Source organism: Kogia breviceps, chromosome 3 (genome assembly GCF_026419965.1).
Source record: "Kogia breviceps isolate mKogBre1 chromosome 3, mKogBre1 haplotype 1, whole genome shotgun sequence".
Lineage (NCBI taxonomy): Eukaryota > Metazoa > Chordata > Mammalia > Artiodactyla > Physeteridae > Kogia > Kogia breviceps.
Window position 1 is genome coordinate 48,397,134 of NC_081312.1, and position 18,863 is coordinate 48,415,996.

Below are 18,863 nucleotides of genomic sequence, written 5' to 3' on the forward strand. Positions count from 1 at the left end.
GGCGGATGAGCACACAAGCCTTTCAGGCTGGTGAGTGCTGGTAGGCACCGATCCTCTGTGTGGAAGTCTCTCCGCTTTGCCCTCTGCACCCATATTGCTGCGCTCTCCTGCATGGCCCTGAAGCTTTCCTTCAGCCCACCACTCATCTCTGCCTATGAAGGGGCTTCCTAGTGTGTGGAAACTTTTCCTCCTTCACAGCTCCCTCCCAGAGGTGCGGGTCCTGTCCCTATTCTTTTGTCTTTCTGTTTTCTTTTTCCTTTTGCCCTGCCCAGGTATGTGGGGACTTTCTTGCTTTTTGGAAAGTCTGAGGTCTTCTTCCAGCATTCAGTATGTGTTCTGTAGGAGTTGTTCCACGTGTAGATGTATTTGTGATGTATTTGTGGGGAGGAGGGTGATCTCCATGTCTTAGTCCTCTGCCATCTTGAAGGTCTCTCCCAAAACAATATTGAGAAAGAAAAACAGAGCTGGAGGAATCAGGCTCCCTGACTTCAAACTATTCTACAAAGCTACAGTAATCAAGACAGTATGGTACTGGCACAAAAACAGAAATATAGATTAATGGAACAGGATAGAAAGCCCTGAGATAAACCCATGCACATATGGTTACCTTATCTTTGATAAAGTAAGCAAGTGTGTACAATGGAGAAAAGACAACCTCTACAATAAGTAGTGCTATGAAAACTGGACAGGTACATGTAAAAGTATGAAATTAGAACACTCCCTAACACCGTACACAAAAATAAACTCAAAATGGACTAAAGACCTAAATGTAAGGCCAGACACTATCAAACTCTTAGAGGACAACATAGGCAGAACACTCTATGACATAAATCACAGCAAGATCCTTTTTGACCCACCTCCTAGAGAAATGTAAATAAAAACAAACATAAACAAATGGCACCTAATGAAACTTAAAAGCTTCTGCACAACAAAGGAAACCATAAAAAAGATGAAAAGACAACCCTTATAATGGGAGAAAATATTTGCAAATGAAGCAACTGACAAAGGATTAATCTCCAAAATATACACACAACTCATGCAGCTCAATATCAAAAAAACAAACAGCTCAATCCAAAAATGGGCAGAGGACCTAAATAGACATTTCTCCAAAGAAGTTATACAGATTGTCAACAAACAGATGAAAGGATGCTCAACATCACTAATTAGAGAAATGCAAATCAAAACTACAATGAGGTATCACCTCACAGCAGTCAGAATGGACATCATCAAAAAAATCTACAAACAATAAATGCTGGAGAGGGTGTGGAGAAAAGGGAACCCTCTTACAGTGTTGGTGGGAATGTAAATTGATACAGCCACTGTGGAGAACAGTATGGAGGTTCCTTTAAAAACTAAAAATAAAACTACCATATGACCCAGCAATCCCACTACTTGGCATATATTGAGAAAACCATAATTCAAAAAGAGTCATGGGCTTCCCTGGTGGCGCAGTGGTTGAGAATCCGCCTGCCGATGCAGGAGACACAGGTTCGTGCCCTGGTCCGGGAAGATCCCACATGCCGCGGAGCAACTAAGCCCGTGAGCCATGGCCGCTGGGCCTGCGCGTCCGGAGCCTGTGCTCCGCAACGGGAGAGGCCACAACAGTGAGAGGCCCGCATACCGCAAAAAAAAAAAAAAAAAAAGAAAAAAAAAAAAGAGTCATGTACCACAGTGTTCATTGCAGCACTATTTACAATAGCCAGGATGTGGAAGCAACCTAAGTTTCTATTGACAGATGAATGGATAAAGAAGATGTGGCACATATATACAATGGAATATTACTCAGCCATAAACAGAAATGAAATTGAGTTATTTGTAGTGAGTTGGATGGTCCTAGAGTCTTTCATACAGAGTGAAATAAGTCAGAAAGAGAGAAACAAATACTGTATGCTAATACATATATATGGAATCTAAGGGAAAAAAATGGTTCTGATGAACCTAGGGGCAGGATAGGAATAAAGATACAGATGTAGAGAATGGTCTTGAGGACACGGGGAGGGCGAAGTGTAAACTGGGGCAAAGTTAAGAGAGTAGCATTGACTACATACACTGCCAAATGTAAAATAGATAGCTAGTGGGAAGCAGCTGCGTTGCACAGGGAAGTCAGCTTGGTGCTTTGTGACCACCTAGAGGGGTGGGATGAGGTTGGGAGGGATATGCAAGAGTGAAGCAATATGGGGATATACATATGCATATAGTTGATTCACTTTGTTATACAGCAGAAACCAACACAACATTGTAAAGCAATTATACTCCAATAAAGATATTAAAAATTATTTTATTGAAGTATAGTTGATTTACAATGTTTTGTTAATTTCAGCTGTACAGCAAAGTGGCTCAGTAATACATATATATTCTTTTTCATATTCTTTTATATTATGGTTTATCACAGGATATTGAATATAGTTCCCTGTGGTATATAGTAGGACCTTATTGTTTATCCATCCTATATATAATAGTTTGTATCTGTTAACCCCAAACTCCCAATCCTTCCCTCCCACACACTCCTACCCCACTTGGCAACCAGAAATCTGTTCTCCATGTCTGTAAGTCTGTTTCTGTTTCGTAGATATGTTCATGTGTGTTGTATTTCAGATTCCACATATAAGTGATATCATATGGTATTTGTCTTTCGCCTTCTGACTGACTTTGCTTAGTATGATAATCTCTAGGTCCATCCATGTTGCTACAAATGCATTTTCCTTCTTTTTAATGGCTGAGTAGTATTCCATTGTGTGTGTGTGTGTGTGTGTGTGTGTGTATACATATATACATATATATATATATATATATATATATATATATATCACTCCTTCCTCCATTCATCCTTCAGTGGACATTTAGGTTGTTTCCATATCTTGGCTATTGTGAATAGTGCTGCTATGAACATAGGGGTGCTTGTATCTTTTTGAATTATAGTTAGGTCTGGGTATATGCCCAGGTATAGGATTGCTGGATCATATTGCAACTCTATTTTTAGTTTCTTGAGCAACCTCCATACTGTTTTCCATAATGGCTGCACCAATTTACATTCCCACCAACAGTCTAAGGGTTCCTTTTTCTCAACACCCTCTCCAACGTTTATTATTTCTAGACTTTTTAATGATGGCCATTCTGACTGGTGTGAGGTGGTACCTCATTGTAGTTTTGATTCGCATTTCTCTAATAATTAGCGATGATGAGCATCTTTTCATGTCCCCATTGGCCATCTGTATGTCTTCTTTGGAGACGTGTCTATTTAGGTCTTCTGCCCGTTTTTTGATTGGTTTTTTTGGGGTTTTTTTTGTTATTGAGTTGTGTGAGCTGTTTGTATATTTTTGAAATTAAGCCCTTGTCCGTAACATCATTTGCAAATATTTTCTCCCAGTCTATAGGTTGTCTTTTTGTTTTGTTTATGGTTTCCTTTGCTGTATAGAAGCTTGTAAGTTTGATTAGGTCCCATTTGTTTATTTTTGCTTTCATTTCCATTGCCTTGGGAGACTGAGCTAAGAAAACGAATTCATCTTATATTTAATTTCAAATTAATGTTTTTGCTTTCAGTTTTGATACAGTGCTTACAGCAATTAGTTTTACTTTTTTTACATAGTATCATTGGCTATAGTGTTCTTTTAATATTACAACTTCTCTATTCTTAAAGTCCTATTCTTTTTTTTTTTTTTTTTTTTTCTGTCCTTCATAGGACTGTATCTTTCAGTAAATTTTAAAGAAAGAGTACACAGGGCATTTTTTCTGACCAGTGGTATTACTTAGAATGTTATTATCTTGGCTTTGGAGATAGATGGCCTCTCCAAAACCTAGGTAGCAAAACCCTTAGTGTTTTCCTCATCTTGTCGACTGAAAAAAAGTGCATAACATGAGAGTTGTGAGTTAAGCTTTATTTGAGGCAAAGTGAGGACTATAGCCTGGGAGACAGCATCTCAGCTCTGAGGAACTACCCCAAAGAGGTAGGGGGTAGTCAGTATATACCTAACTGTGGTGAAGGGGATACAAGCAGTCAAGCACATATTTTGGCAGAAGATTGCTGCTAGTCATAAGAAGGTGTTGCTAGTCACGAGGAGCAGATGTCTCTGTTAATGATTTTAGTGCTGCTTTTCTAGATATGAGAAGATACAAGAAACTGGGCCCATAAAATCTCCTGAAAATAGCTGGCTATCTGAAGGCCTGTTCTGCCAGTTTTTCCCCTGAACTCCTTTCAGGGTGTGTTGAAGGTTGGCGACTGCAGTGGCTAGTGACCTCATCCTTGCAGGGGCAAATGGCAAGTAACAATTTTTAGTTGGCAATATCATGCTAACTCTTTCCATTTATGTAGCAAACTTCCCTCCTTCTTATTTTTCTTTTATTTAACATGAATTTCAAATTCTGAATGAAATATCTTAAGGATATTTGTATGGGAAGAAGATCCCCAAAGTCTAGCATTATAATTGTATTTAGTAGATACTATTAAGTACTTATTAAATTTTGCTTTCTACAAATTGCTGTCTAGTAATTTTCCCCTTCTACTTTGTCTTCAAAAATTTTTTAAATAAAAGCCAAAAGAACTCACTAGAAAGAAAGAAAAGGAATGTTAATGTGTGCAATGTGGCTAACCATCTTAGAAGGCAAAATCCAGAGGGCATAACTTTTTAATTTGTGTTTTCTCTATGAAAAATCATGAAGTAAATGACTCTGTGTTTTACTCCGTCTTTCCCTTTCTCATGTTTTTGCACGCACAGTTGACTTTGTTTACTACCTACCTCAAGTGCCTGGTGTCCTGAAGTTCTTGTTTATTATTTACACTGGGCCTCCTTCCAAAAGGAATTAGTCTTCAGATAATAAAAAGCACAAATACAATAAAATCATTAAAACAAGAATAAGAGTTAAGCAGTAAAAGTAGGGGTTATGTATGTAGAATACCTAGAAACACTGCAGTTGATCATAAAACTTAACCCTGAGCAATCTGGTAGCAAATAGAAACAGATGAAGAATCCGCCTGCTGATGCAGGGGACATGGGTTCGTGCCCCGGTCCGGGAAGATCCCACATGCCACGGAGTGGCTGGGCCCGTGAGCCATGGCCGTTGAGCCTGCGTGTCTAAGCCTGTGCTCCGCAATGGAAGAGGCCACAACAGTGAGAAGCCCACGTACCAAAAAAAAAAAAGAAACAGAAAGGTGAAATTTTTGCCAATTTCTTATCATTATACAATAAATGGCAAACTACAAGTTAGGGTGCTGAGTCACCCACAGAGAAACTATTTCTCTGATTGTACATGCTTAGAGGAATTTTTCACATATGTATATATACATGTATATTTTATTTAGAGATCAACATAAGGAACGGTGTACTTGATCATATTTCTATACAAATGATGATAAAATTTACATGTAGTTATCTCTCAACAGAAGTCAAAAGCATAATGTTAAAGTATATAAAGGTGGTCTGGTGTGCCAGAATGATGTAATCTGGATATGATGCTTTTTAATTATTTTACTGGATTGATTGCTTCTAAGCCTTTTAAGTCAGGTATTAGTTCCTCTTCCTTTTTGTTTTTTGCAGACATTCATGTGATAGTTGCTGGATTTTCAACATTATTTTGAAAATCATTATTTTCAATATATTGAATGAGAAAACATAACAATAAAAGGCTCTTATAATCCATTAACATTTTTATGTACATTTGGATTTTATTCATAAATGCTAACTGTTAACATTTGCTGATCACTTATTATTTTTTTAACATCTTTATTTGAGTATAACTGTTTTACAATAGTGTGTTAGTTTCTCCTTTACAACAAAGTGAATCAGTTATACATATACATATGTTCCCATAACTCTTCCCTCTTGTGTCACCCTCCCTCCCACCCTCCCTATCCCACCCCTCTAGGTGGTCACAAAGCACAGAGGTGAACTCCCTGTGCTATGCTGCAGCTTCCCACTAGCTATCTAATTTACATTTGGTAGTGTGTATGTGTCCCTGCCACTCTCTCACATCGTCACAGCTTACCCTTCCCCCTCCCCATATCCTCAAGTCCATGCTGTAGTAGGTCTGTGTTTTATTCCCATCCTACCACTAATCTCTTCATGACATTTTTTTTTTTTTAGATTCCATATATATGTGTTAGCATACGGTATTTGTTTTTCTCCTTCTGACTTACTTCACTCTGTATGACAGATTCCAGGTCTATCCACCTCATTACATATAACTCAGTTTCATTTCTTTTTATGGCTGAGTAATATTCCATTGTATATATGTGCCACATCTTCCTTATCCATTCATCTGTTGATGGACACTTAGGTTGCTTCCATGTCCTGGCTATCGTAAATAGAGCTGCAATAAACATTTTGGTACATGACTCTTTTTGAATTATGGTTTTCTCAGGGTATACTACTACTGGTAGTGGGATTGCTGGGTCATATGGTAGTTCTATTTGTAGTTTTTTAAGGAACCTCCATACTGTTCTCCATAGTGGCTGTATCATTTTACATTCCCACCAACAGTGCAAGAGTGTTCCCTTTTCTCCACACCCTCTCCAGCATTTATTGTTTCTAGAGTTTTTGATGATGGCCAATCTGGCCGGTGTGAGATGATATCTCATTGTAGTTTTGATTTGCATTTCTCTAATGATTAATGATGTTGAGCATTCTTTCATGTGTTTGTTGGCTATCTGTATCTTCTTTGGAGAAATGTCTATTTAGGTCTTCTGCCCATTTTTGGATTGGGTTGTTTGTTTTTTTGTTATTGAGCTGCATGAGTTGCTTATAAATTTTGGATATTAATCCTTTGTCAGTTGCTTCATTTGCAAATATTTTCTCCCATTCTGAGGGTTGTCTTTTGGTCTTGTTTATGGTATCCTTTGCTGTGCAAAAGCTTTTAAGTTTCATTAGATCCCATTTGTTTATTTTTGTTTTTATTTCCATTTCTCTAGGAGATGGGTCACAAAGGATCTTGCTGTGATTGATGTCATAGAGTGTTCTGCCTATGTTTTCCTCTAAGAGTTTGATAGTGTCTGGCCTTACATTTAGGTCTTTAACCCATTTTGAGTTTATTTTTGTGTATGGTGTTAGGGAGTGTTCTAATTTCATACTTCTACAGGTAGCTGTCCAGTTTTCCCAGCACCACTTATTGAAGAGGCTGTCTTTTCTCCACTGTGTTTCCTTCCCTCCTTTATCAAAGATAAGGTGACCATATGTGTGTGGGTTTATCTCTGGGCTTTCTATCCTGTTCCATTGATCTATATTTCTGTTTTTGTGCCAGTACCATACTGTCTTGATTACTGTGGCCTTGTAGTATAGTCTGAAATCAGGGAGCCTGATTCCTCCAGCTCCATTTTTTGTTCTCAAGATTGCTTTGGCTATTCAGGGTCTTTTGTGTTTCCATACAAATTGTGATCACTTATTTTGTATCAGATATTCATTTGTTGTTCATATAGATTCTAATGATTTGAAGACTAATGTGAGTTCCATGAGGAGTGAAATGTCTCTTTTATCCACTGATGTATCTTTCAGGCCCCTCTACTAGAAAGTTACTACCTTTTGCTTTGTAGTTAATAAATATTTTGTAGGGGTATAGTTTAAAACTCTGTAAATGTCCTGTTCCTCATTTTACTCTTGCACAGCAGTTTTTAAATTCACTGCCTGCAAGAGGTATTACTATGATAGTTGCCAAGTGGGAGATTTCTAACTCAATTATTCCTTCTACCTTTATTAGATGGCATACTACTCATTTGTTTCTTTACCAGTATGGATGGCTGAGTTCTTATTATATTCAGTGGATTATAATCAGTTACTATCATTAGATTGTTCAGGTTACCCTAGATAGATTTGGTCAGTGGGAGCCTTTCACTCTGACTATTATGTCCTTTTTTTCTTTTCCATTCTGGGAACCTATGACCTTCTGATATGTGTCCATTATTTTCTGAAGATGTCCTTTTGTCATAAGACGTTCCCATCCCCATTCCTAGAATCAGCCAGTTCTCTAAGGAGTCCAATTTCCTTTCAATGGGACACTGAATTTAGAAACCAAGATCTAGGGGTTAGGAATATTTTAGTAATGGGGGTGTTCTTGCCTCTCGACTCTTTTGCTGACAGAGCTAAAATATAGATGTATCTGTATGTGTATAAATATAACTGTGTAATAAAATGTGACAGTGGAAAAAAGCAGTATTGCTAAATTAATGTATTTATTTTTAAAATCTTTATTGGAGTATAATTGCTTTACAATGATGTGTTAGTTTCTGCTTTATAACAAAGTGAATCAGCTATACATATACATGTATCCCCATGTCTCTTCCCTCTTGTGTCTCCCTCCCTCCGACCCTTCCCATCCCACCCCTCTGGGTGGTCACAAAGCACCGAGCTGATCTCCCTGTGCTATGCGGCTGCTTCCCACTAGCTATCGGTTTTACATTTGGTAGTGTATATATGTCCATGCCACTCTCTCACTTGGTCCCAGCTTACCCTTCCCCCTCCCCATGTCCTCAAGTCCATATTCTAGTAGGTCTGCGTCTTTATTGCCATCTTGCCCCTAGGTTCTTTGTGACCATTTTTTTTAAAATTCCATATATATGTGTTAGCATACGGTATTTGTTTTTCTCTTTCTGACTTCACTCTGTATGACAGACTCTAGGTCCATCCACCTCACTACAAATAACTCAATTTCGTTTCTTTTTATGGCTGAGTAATATTCCATTGTATATATGTGCCACATCTTCTTTACCCATTCATCTGTCAATGGACACTTAGGTTGCTCCCATGTCCTGGCTATTGTAAATAGAGCTGCAATGAACATTGTGGTACATGACTCTTTTTGAATTATGGTTGTCTCAGTGTATAAATACAGGAGTGGGATTGCTGGGTCGTATGGTAGTTCTATTTTTAGTTTTTTAATGAACCCCCATACTGTTCTCCATAGAGATTGTATCAATTTACATTCCCACCAACAGTGCAAGAGGGTTCCCTTTTCTCCACACCCTTTCCAGCATTTACTATTTGTAGATTTTTTGATGATGTCCATTCTGACTGGTGTGAGATGATACCTCATTGTAGTTTTGATTTGCATTTCTCTAATGATTAATGATGTTGAGCATTCTTTCATGTGTTTGTTGGCAATCTGTATCTCTTCTTTGGAGAAATGTCTATTTAGGTCTTCTGCCCATTTTTGGATTGGGTTGTTTGTTTTTTTAATACTGACCTCCATGAGCTGCTTGTAAATTTTGGAGATTAATCCTTTGTCAGTTGCTTCATTTGCAAATGTTTTCTCCCATTCTGAGGATTGTCTTTTCGACTTGTTTATGGTTTCCTTTGCTGTGCAAAAGCTTTTAAGTTTCATTAGGTCCCATTTCTTTATTTTTGTTTTTATTTCCGTTTCTCCAGGAGGTGGGTCAAAAAGGATCTTGCTGTGATTTATGCCATAGAGTTTTCTGCCTATGTTTTCCTCTAAGAGTTTGATAGTGTCTGGCCTTACATTTAGGTCTTTAATCCATTTTGAGTTTATTTTTGTGTATGGTGTTAGGGAGTGTTCTAATTTCATTCTTTTACATGTAGCTGTCCAGTTTTCCCAGCACCACTTATTGAAGAGGCTGTCTTTCCTCCAAAAAGAAGGTAACTATATGTCTGTGGGTTTATCTCTGTGCTTTCTATCAGTTCCATTAATCTATATTTCTGTTATTGTGCCAGTACCATACTGTCTTGATTACTGTAGCTTTGTAGTATAGTCTGAAGTCAGGGAGCCTGATTCCTACAGCTCCGTTTTCTTTCTCAGTATTGCTTTGGCTATTTGGGGTCTTTTGTATGTCCATACAAATTGTGAATTTTTTTGTTGTAGTTCTGTGAAAAATGCCATTGGTACTTTGATAGGGATTGCATTGAATCTGTAGATTGCTTTGGGTAGTATAGTCATTTTCACAATATTGATTCTTCCAATCCAAGAACATGCTAAATCTCTCCATCAGTGGGTATCATCTTTAATGTCTTTCATCAGTTTCTTATAGATTTCTGCCTACAGATCTTTTGTCTCCTTAGGTAGGTTTATTCCTAAGTATTTTTTTCTTTCTGTTGCAGTGGTAAATGGGAGTGTTTCCTTAATTTCACTTTCAGATTTTTCATCATTAGTGTATAGGAATGCCAGAGATTTCTGTGCATTAATTTTGTATCCTGCTACTTTACCAAATTCGTTGATTAGCTCTAGTCGCCTTCTGGTAGCATCTTCAGGATTCTTTATGTGTAGTATCATGTCATCTGCACACAGTGACAGCTTTACTTCTTCTTTTCTGATTTGGATTCCTTTTATTTCTTTATCTTCTCTTATTGCTGTGGCTAAAACTTCCAAAACTATGTTGAATTATAGTGGTGAGATTGGACAACCTTGTCTTGTTCCTGATCTTACTGGAAATGGTTTCAGTTTTTCACCATTGAGGACAATGTTGGCTGTGGGTTTTTCATATATGGCCTTTATTGTGTTGAGGTAAGTTCCCTCTATGCCTACTTTCTGAAGGGTTTTTATCATAAATGTGTGTTGAATTTTGTCGAAAGTTTCTCTGCATCTATTGAGATGATCATATGGTTTTTATTCTTCAATTTGTTAATATGGTGTATCACGTTGATTGATTTGCGTATATTGAAGAATCCTTGTATTGCTAGAATAAACCCCACTTGATCATGGTGTATGATCCTTTTAATGTGCTGTTGGATTGTGTTTGCTAGTATTTTGTTGAGGATTTTTCCATCTATGTTCATCAGTGATATTGACCTGTAGTTTTCTTTCATTGTGACATCCTTGTCTAGTTTTTGGATCAGGGTGATGGTGGCCTCATATAATGAGTTTGGGAGTGTTCCTCCCTCTGCTATATTTTGGAAGAGTTTGAGAGGGATAGGTGTTAGCTTTTCTCCAAATGTTTGATAGAATTCACGTGTAAAGCCATCTGGTCCTGGGCTTTTGTTTGTTGGAAGATTTTAAATCACAGTTTCAATTTCAGTGCTTGTGATTGGTCTGTTTATATTTTCTATTTCTTACTGGTTCATTCTTGGAAGGTTGTTCTTTTCTAAGAATTTTTCCATTTCTTCCAGTTTGTCCATTTTATTGGCATATAGTTGCTTGTACTAATCTCTCATGATTCTTTGTATTTCTACAGTGTCAGTTGTTACTTCTCCTTTTTCATTTCTTATTGTATTTCTTTGAGTCCTCTCCCTTTTTTTTCTTGATGAGTCTGGCTAATGGTTTATCAATTTTTTTCATCTTCTCAAAGAACCAGCTTGTAGTTTTATGGATCTTTCCTATTGTTTTCTTTGCTTTTATTTCATTTATTTCTGCTCTGATCTTCATGATTTCTTTCCTTCTGCTAACTTTGGGTTTTGTTTGTTCTTCTATCTCTAGTTCCTTTAGGTGTAAGGTTAGATTGTTTATTTGAGATTTTTCTTGTTTCTTGAGTTAGGCTTGTATAGCTATAAACTTCCCTCTTAGAACTGCTTTTGCCGCATCCCATAGGTTTTGGTCATTGTGTTTTCATTGTCATTTGTTTCTAGGTATTTTTTTGATTACCTCTTTGATTTCTTCAGTGATCTCTTGGTTATTTAGTAGTGCATTATTTAGCCTCCATGTGTTTGTATTTTTTATAGACTTTTTCCTGTAATTGATATCTAGTCTCATAGCATTTTGTTCGGAAAAGATACTTGATACAATTTCAATTTTCTTAAATTTATCAAGGCTTGATTTGTGGCCCAAGATATGATCTATCCTGAGAATGTTCCATGAGCACTTGAGAAGAAAGTGTATTCTGTTGTTTTTGGATGGAATGTCCTATAAATATCAATTAAGTCCATCTTGTTTAATGTATCACTTAAAGCTTGTGTTTCCTTATTTATTTTCATTTTGGATGATCTGTCCATTGGTGAAAGTGGGCTGTTGAAGTCCACTACTATGATTGTGTTACTGTCAGTTTCCCCTTTTATGGCTGTTAACATTAGCCTTATGTATTGAGGTGCTCCTATGTTTGGTGCATAAATATTTACAATTGTTATATCTTCTTCTTGGATTGACCCCTTGATCATTATGTAGTGTCCTTCTTTGTGTCTTGTAATAGTCTTTATTTTAAAGTCTATTTTGTCTGATATGAGAATTTCTACTCCAGCTTTCCTTTGGTATCCATTTGCATGGAATATCTTTTTCCATCCCCTCACTTTCAGTCTGTCTGTGTTCCTAGGTCTGAAGTGGGTCTCTTGTAGACAACATATATATGAGTCTTGTTTTTGTATCCATTCAGCCAGTCTGTATCTTTTGGTGGGAGCATTTAATCCATTTACATTTAAGGTAATTACCGATATGTATGTTCTTATTACCATTTTCTTAATTGTTTTGGGTTTGTTTTTGTTGGTCTTTTCCTTCTCTTGTGTTTCTTGCGTAGAGAAATTCCTTTAGCATTTGTTGTAAAGCTGGTTTGGTGGTGTTGAATTCTCTTAGCTTTTGCTTGTCTGTAAAGGTTTTAATTTCTCTGTTAAATGTGAATGAGATCCTTGCTGGGTAGAGTAATCTTGGTTGTAGGTTTTTCCCTTTCATCACTTTGAATGACGTCCTGCCATTCCCTTCTGGCTTGCAGAGTTTCTGCTGAAGGATCAGCTCTTAACCTTATGGGGATTTCCTTGTATGTTAGTTGTTGTTTTTCCCTTGCTGCTTTTCATATTTTTTCTTTGTTTTTAGTTTTTGATAATTTGATTGATATGAGTCTTCGTGTGTTTCTTCTTGGATTTATCTTGTATGGGACTCTCTGCACTTCCTGGACTTGATTAACTGTTTCCTTTCCCATATTAGGGAAGTTTTCAACTATAATCTCTTCAAATATTTTCTCAGTCCCTTTCTTTTTCTCTTCTTCTTCTGGCATCCCTATAATTTGAATGTTGGTGCATTTAATATTGTCCCAGAGGTCTCTGAGACTGTCCTCAATTCTTTTCATTCTTTATTGTGCTCTGCAGTAGTTATTTCCACTATTTTATCTTCCATGTCACTTATCTGTTCTTCTGCCTCATTTATTCTGCTATTGATTCCTTCCAGAGAATTTTTAATTTCATTTGTTGTGTTGTTCATCATTGTTTGTTGCTCTTTAGTTCTTCACATTGCTTGTTAAACGTTTCTTGTATTTTCTCTATTCTATTTCCAAGATTTTGGATCATCTTTACTATCATTACTCTGAATTCTTTTTCAGGTGGACTGCCTATTTCCTCTTCATTTGTTTGGTCTGGTGGGTTTTTACCTTGTTCCTTCATCTGCTGTGTGTTTGTCTGTCTTCTCATTTTGCTTAACTTACTGTGTTTGGGGTCTTCCTTCTGCAGGCTGCAGCTTCGTAGATCCTGTTGTTTTTGGTGTCTGCCCCCAGTGACTAAGGTTGGTTCAGTGGGTTGTGTAGGCTTCCTGTTGGAGGGGACTAGTGCATGTGTTTTGGTGGATTAGGCTGGATCTTGTCTTTCTGGTGGGCAGGACCACGTCCAGTGGTGTGTTTTGGGGTGTCTGTGACCTTATTATGATTTTAGGTAGCCTCTCTGCTAATGGGTGGGGTTGTGTTCCTGTCTTGCTAGTTGTTTGGCATAGGGTGTCCAGCACTGGAGCTTGCTGGTCGTTGAGTGGAGGTGGGTCTTGGCGTTGAGATGGAGATCTCTGGGAGATTTTCTCTGTTTGATATTACGTGGAGCTGGGAGGTCTCTGGTGGACCAGTGTCCTCACCTCACCTTCCCCACCTCAGAGGCACAGGCCTGATGTCCGGTCGGAGCACCAAGACCCTGTCATCTACACGAAAAAGAGAAAAAGGGAAAAAATATATATATATCGTTGCTCCCAAAGTCCACCCCCTCAATTTGAGATGATTCGTTGTCTATTCAGGTATTTCACAGATGCAGGGTACATCAGGTTGATTGTGGAGCTTTAATCTGCTGCTCCTGAGGCTGCTGGGAGAAATTTCCCTGTTTCTTCTTTGTTCACACAGCTCCCGTGGGGGCCCCGCTTCTGCGTGTAGGTCGTCTGAGGGCATCTGTTCTTCGCTCAGACAGGACGGGGTTAAAGGAGCAGCTGATTCGGGGGTTCTGGCTCACTCAGGCTGGGGGGAGGGAGGGGTATGGAGTGTGGGGCAAGCCTGCGACGGCAGAGGCCAGCATGACATTGCACCAGCCTGAGGCATGCCGTGTGTTCTCCCGGGGAAATTGTCCCTGCATCACGGGACCCTGGCAGTGGTGGGCTGCACAGGCTCCCAGGAGGGGTGGTATAGATAGAGACCTGTGCTTGCACACAGGTTTCTTGGTGGCAGCAGCAGCAGCCTAGCATCTCATGCCCATCTCTGGGGTCCACGCTAATAGCTGCGGCTCCCGCCCGTCTCTGGAGCTTGTTTAGGTGGTACTTTTAATCCCCTCACCTCGCGCACCATGAAACAAAGAGGCAAGAAAAAGTCTCTTGCCTCTTAGGGAGGTCCAGACTTTTCCCCGGACTCCCTCCGGGCTAGCTGTGGCGCACTAGTCCCTTCAGGCTGTGTTCACGCAGCCAACCCCAGTCCTCTCCCTGGGATCCGACCTCCGAAGCCCGAGCCTCAGCTTCCAGCCCCCATCCACCCCGGCAGGTGAGCAGACAAGCCTCTCGGGCTGGTGAGTGCTGGTCGGCACCGATTCTCTGTGCGGGAATCTCTCCGCTTTGCCCTCCGCACCCCTGTTGCTGCACTCCCCGTAGCTCTGAAGTTTTCCCCCCGCCCACCCCCTTCTCTGCCAGTGAAGGGGCTTCCTAGTGTGTGGAAACCTTTCCTCCTTCACAGTTCTGTCCCAGAGGTACAGGTCCTGTCCCTATTTTTTCGTCCCTGTTTATTCTTTTTTCTTTTGTCCTACCCAGGTACGTGGGGAGTTTCTTGCCTTTTGGGAGGTCTGAGGTCTTCTGCCAGAGTTCAGTAGATGTTCTGTAGGGGTTGTTCCATATGTAGATGTATTTCTGATGTATTTGTGGGGAGGAAGGTGATCTCCGTGCCTTACTCTTGCGCCATCTTGAAGCTCCTAATGTATTTATTTTATGCAATTAAAATATGTTTAAAGTTAAAACAACTAAATATTGTAAGTCACCATTAATATTATACCTGAAGTATACTTATAGTGGTTAAAATTTTTTTTATTTAGATAACTGATTATTTCCTTATATTTGGGTTGACATATATTCTGACATACATGCAGTTTTCACCGAGGAGGAGAATGTACCTGGTTTCAAATATTCAAAGGAGAATTTACACTTTTTTTTAGTGGGAATGGATATGCAACTGAGGTCTACAGTCTTAAAAGCTCCCATTCCCCAAAGAACTTAGGATTTATGTACAAGTGGTTTCATGCAGAACCTTGCAAGAAACATATTCATGAGTTTAGAGTCTTCTTCATGAGGAAATTATATGGGAATATTAGTGTAATTTTCTTATCAAAAAAGAAGAAGCTAAAACAGATTCCATTATGTCATTGCTTTAGATAACAATCATCAATTATTTATCAGAATTTAGAGGAACTTCTCTTAGAAATGAAAGTACAGCACTCAGTTCTTTCTAGTTGCCTAGTTTTCTTATGATTCTTTTCTACTTTGGTATAGCACAGGCTAAAGAAAATATTTTCATGGGTTACTTGTTTCTCATTAAAGTTATGATTATAAATGAGCTGTCAATGCTGCCTGCTGGTGGATTTTGCCACTCTAGTAAGCTGGCTTTCCTACAGTGTTTCTCAGTCTTGTGGAAAGTATGCATCGCTTTTAAAGAAAACAATCTTGTGGTTACCCAATGTTAACAGTGTAGATGCTCACATCACGAATATAGTGCTGACTACTAAGGTACAGATCTTTGGGGTTCAGCATACCCAGACCTCTAGGTGCTTTATGATTCAATTGTTCCATCATAGTTTTTCTATTTCAACTGCTATGAACCTTTTGTGCAGTGAGCTGAGCTATCATCTGGCCTTCAATTGTCAAGAATACATCATTTATATCAGTCTACCTTTGCTCTTTTCTCATTAGTCTACAACTGTTTAATTCAGACTTGCTTCTTGGTTATAAGGTCCAGAATATGCTATTATTTATGAAAACGTATTCAGAAACCTACAGATAATAGTTCTTATTTTGAATATGTATATCATAACAAATGGGAAAAGACTGATACACAAATTAATCAAAGTTTAAAAGTAACAAAAACACATTACAGAAAATACAGGAAATAAAAGAAGATACAAATCCCTCATAATCATAGAACCCTAACACAGACACTGTTAGAGGACTAGAATTTACAGTGTTCTATTTTTTCTATGCATATGAGCACTTTTAGATTTATTGGTTATAATTTGTGTATCATTTCACATACCTGCTTTTCTTTCCAGGCTACATATAGGACAGCTGTCTCCATTTACCTTGACTTAGGAGTAGATTAAAAAGCAGCCAATATTTATTTACTAAATCTGTATGATTAGAATCCTATAAATCTTATGAATTACAGTTGACCCGTGAAAACGAGGGGGTTACGGGTGCTGACCCCCTGCACAGTTGAAAATCCCCAGACTCTGTCTCTGCCTGAAAAATAAAGGAATTGATAAATGACCCACCCAAGGGCAGGAAGCTCAGTTTGGACAGAATTAGGACTCAAACTCTACTTCTTTTGATTCCACATATTGTGATCTCTTGAACACAGTTGAACACATACTTTTCCCCACAATTAGTTAGTTTAAAGTTCTGTTAAATGAAAATACAGGTACTATATTTATTGAAAAAATTCATGTATAAAGTGGACCCATGCAGGTCAAACTTGTGTTGTTCAAGGGTCATTTGTACATTTGGAGTACATTTATTTACAGAACCATAGTTGTATTACATCAGTGTACATTTCTGTAGTAATCAAATGTTATAAAAAGAACACATATTTTAGAACCAATAAGGTATGTAAGGTCTGCACTTAAACATCTTTATAATTAATGAATAATTAAGCACTATCATCTGTAAACATGTTCGTCAGTTGAATAGCATACATAACTTGAAAGGTTTCAGATTTTTAACTTGTTTGTGTATTTATAGCAAAAGAAGAGTTCACTGAAGCAGGAAACTACCTAAAAGGATGTTTTATCACAGGAATTTATTCTGAAGAAGATGTTTTGACACTGTAAGTCTGTTGGTCTTCTAATTTTAGGGAGGAAGAAGTTTGCAAAATAATATATTGTTTGTCTTTACACAGTTGATGAAGGAAAATAGGCCAGCAACATAACGAAATTTTTAATTTCCTTCTGGGAAGATCTGGGAAGTACTACCTGGCTATTTAGAATTTTTAGATATTCAAAATCCTTCTTTAGGCTAGAGGCCCTCATGGGGCAACATTGGATTCATACTACTTCATCTTCCTATAAAACTTTTCCTCTTTGGATTCTATTACCTGCGATAAATTTTCAGTTGTCATAGTTTTTTGAGTAATTTTATTTCTTGAGTGTCTGGGTTTTGATTTGCCACCAAGGTCTACATAAAAACCAGTTTTTCTATATTTCTCACAGAGTTTTAGGTGACGAACTGATCTACTTAATTTTGTTATTGCGGACATACACTTAAGCAGTGCTTTTTTTAGCCACTTAAGTTGCTTTATTTGTAGAATTTGGGTCTCCTGTGAACTATCAAATATTTCAGTTGCTGCGGAATGAAGGACTGAACCAAAAATTTGGAAATTATGAATACATATCACGTTCTACACTTATGACTCATCTTCAGATGCACGTGGAGTTAATAAGCCCCAGTTTGTGTTTATTACCCTCTGACTATATTATTCCTCATTGTCGTTTCTGAGCTTAAATCTTTCATCCTGAATAATGGTGACACATGCTTTTGATGATTGAGCTCCATGAAATCAGTGATTTTTTAAAAGTGAATACAGAACTCCAGATCTTTAGGGAATATGAGACCTGTTCACCTGACACATGGACAGTCACCCACTCTCTTCTAGACCAGTAGTTTTCAGAGTATGTTTCGTTTATAAGCAACTGGTTATATTACCAACAGGTAATCTGAAGACTGGACTTTCTACTAATGTTTATAATATTATAATGTCTATACTTTTGTTTTAGCATGAACTAAGTTTTTACATGGTATAAATGTGACTACATCACTGGTAGTTTCACACAAGGCATTTTTTTCCTATTTAGTGATTTTCTTTCAAGTTTAGTTAGCATAAGTAGTGGTAGGAGGGAGCAGATTTGGGCTGTGTTTCAGTGGAGAGAGCACAGACTCTGTATCTGGAATACCTCAGTGTGAATTCTGTCTCTGCTGTTTACTGCTCTTTCATCATCAGTAAACAGAGGGTTATAGGGCTGTTCTGACGGTTAAATAAAGGCTTAACTAGAAGCACCTGGTATAGTGCCTGGCAAATAACAGGCCCATTCTCATAAATGCCTGTATCCTTGGCTCAGCAGTTTGGTGAGCAGCCCAAAAAGTGGAGAACCATTCAGTGTGTTCCTAATCCTATTTGGACATTTTCTTGATGAATAAGTTATCTAGAAAAACAAATCTGGCTAGATTACTATTGTTGCTTTCTTCTAATCTAGATTATCAAGGTTCTTGAACTTGCTCAGATAGCCTCACATAGAAGATAAGTTTGTCTGGAAATCAAGTTCTTTTTTCCTTAGTAGAGCTTCCCATTTGCTGCCTCCATTGTGACTTCTTGGCCTAACTGTTCATATTTTTGATGATTTGCTATATTTTGTTTGGAAATTTTAATACTACATTTCTCCATAGGTCAAATAAATATGCTGTAACTCTTCCAGCCCTGCTGCTTGCCAGACACAAAGAAGGCAAAATCGAGAGCGTTTCATTAGCTAATGTCCATGCTCAAGAAATAGTTCAAATAATAACAAATGCATCACTGGAAACATTTGTGA

General features: G+C 38.1%; 1 protein-coding gene across 3 annotated transcripts in view; it reads left to right on the forward strand.

The window, feature by feature from the left end:
* Positions 1–18,863, forward strand: part of TXNDC16 (thioredoxin domain containing 16) — a 121,548-nt gene that overhangs the window by 88,031 nt on the left and 14,654 nt on the right. For all 3 annotated transcript variants that reach the window (XM_067028469.1, XM_059057164.2, XM_067028470.1), the window contains 2 exons: positions 17,023–17,107; positions 18,721–18,859. In XM_067028469.1, coding sequence (XP_066884570.1) covers positions 17,023–17,107; positions 18,721–18,859 — 224 coding nt within the window. The remainder of the gene's footprint in view (positions 1–17,022; positions 17,108–18,720; positions 18,860–18,863) is intronic.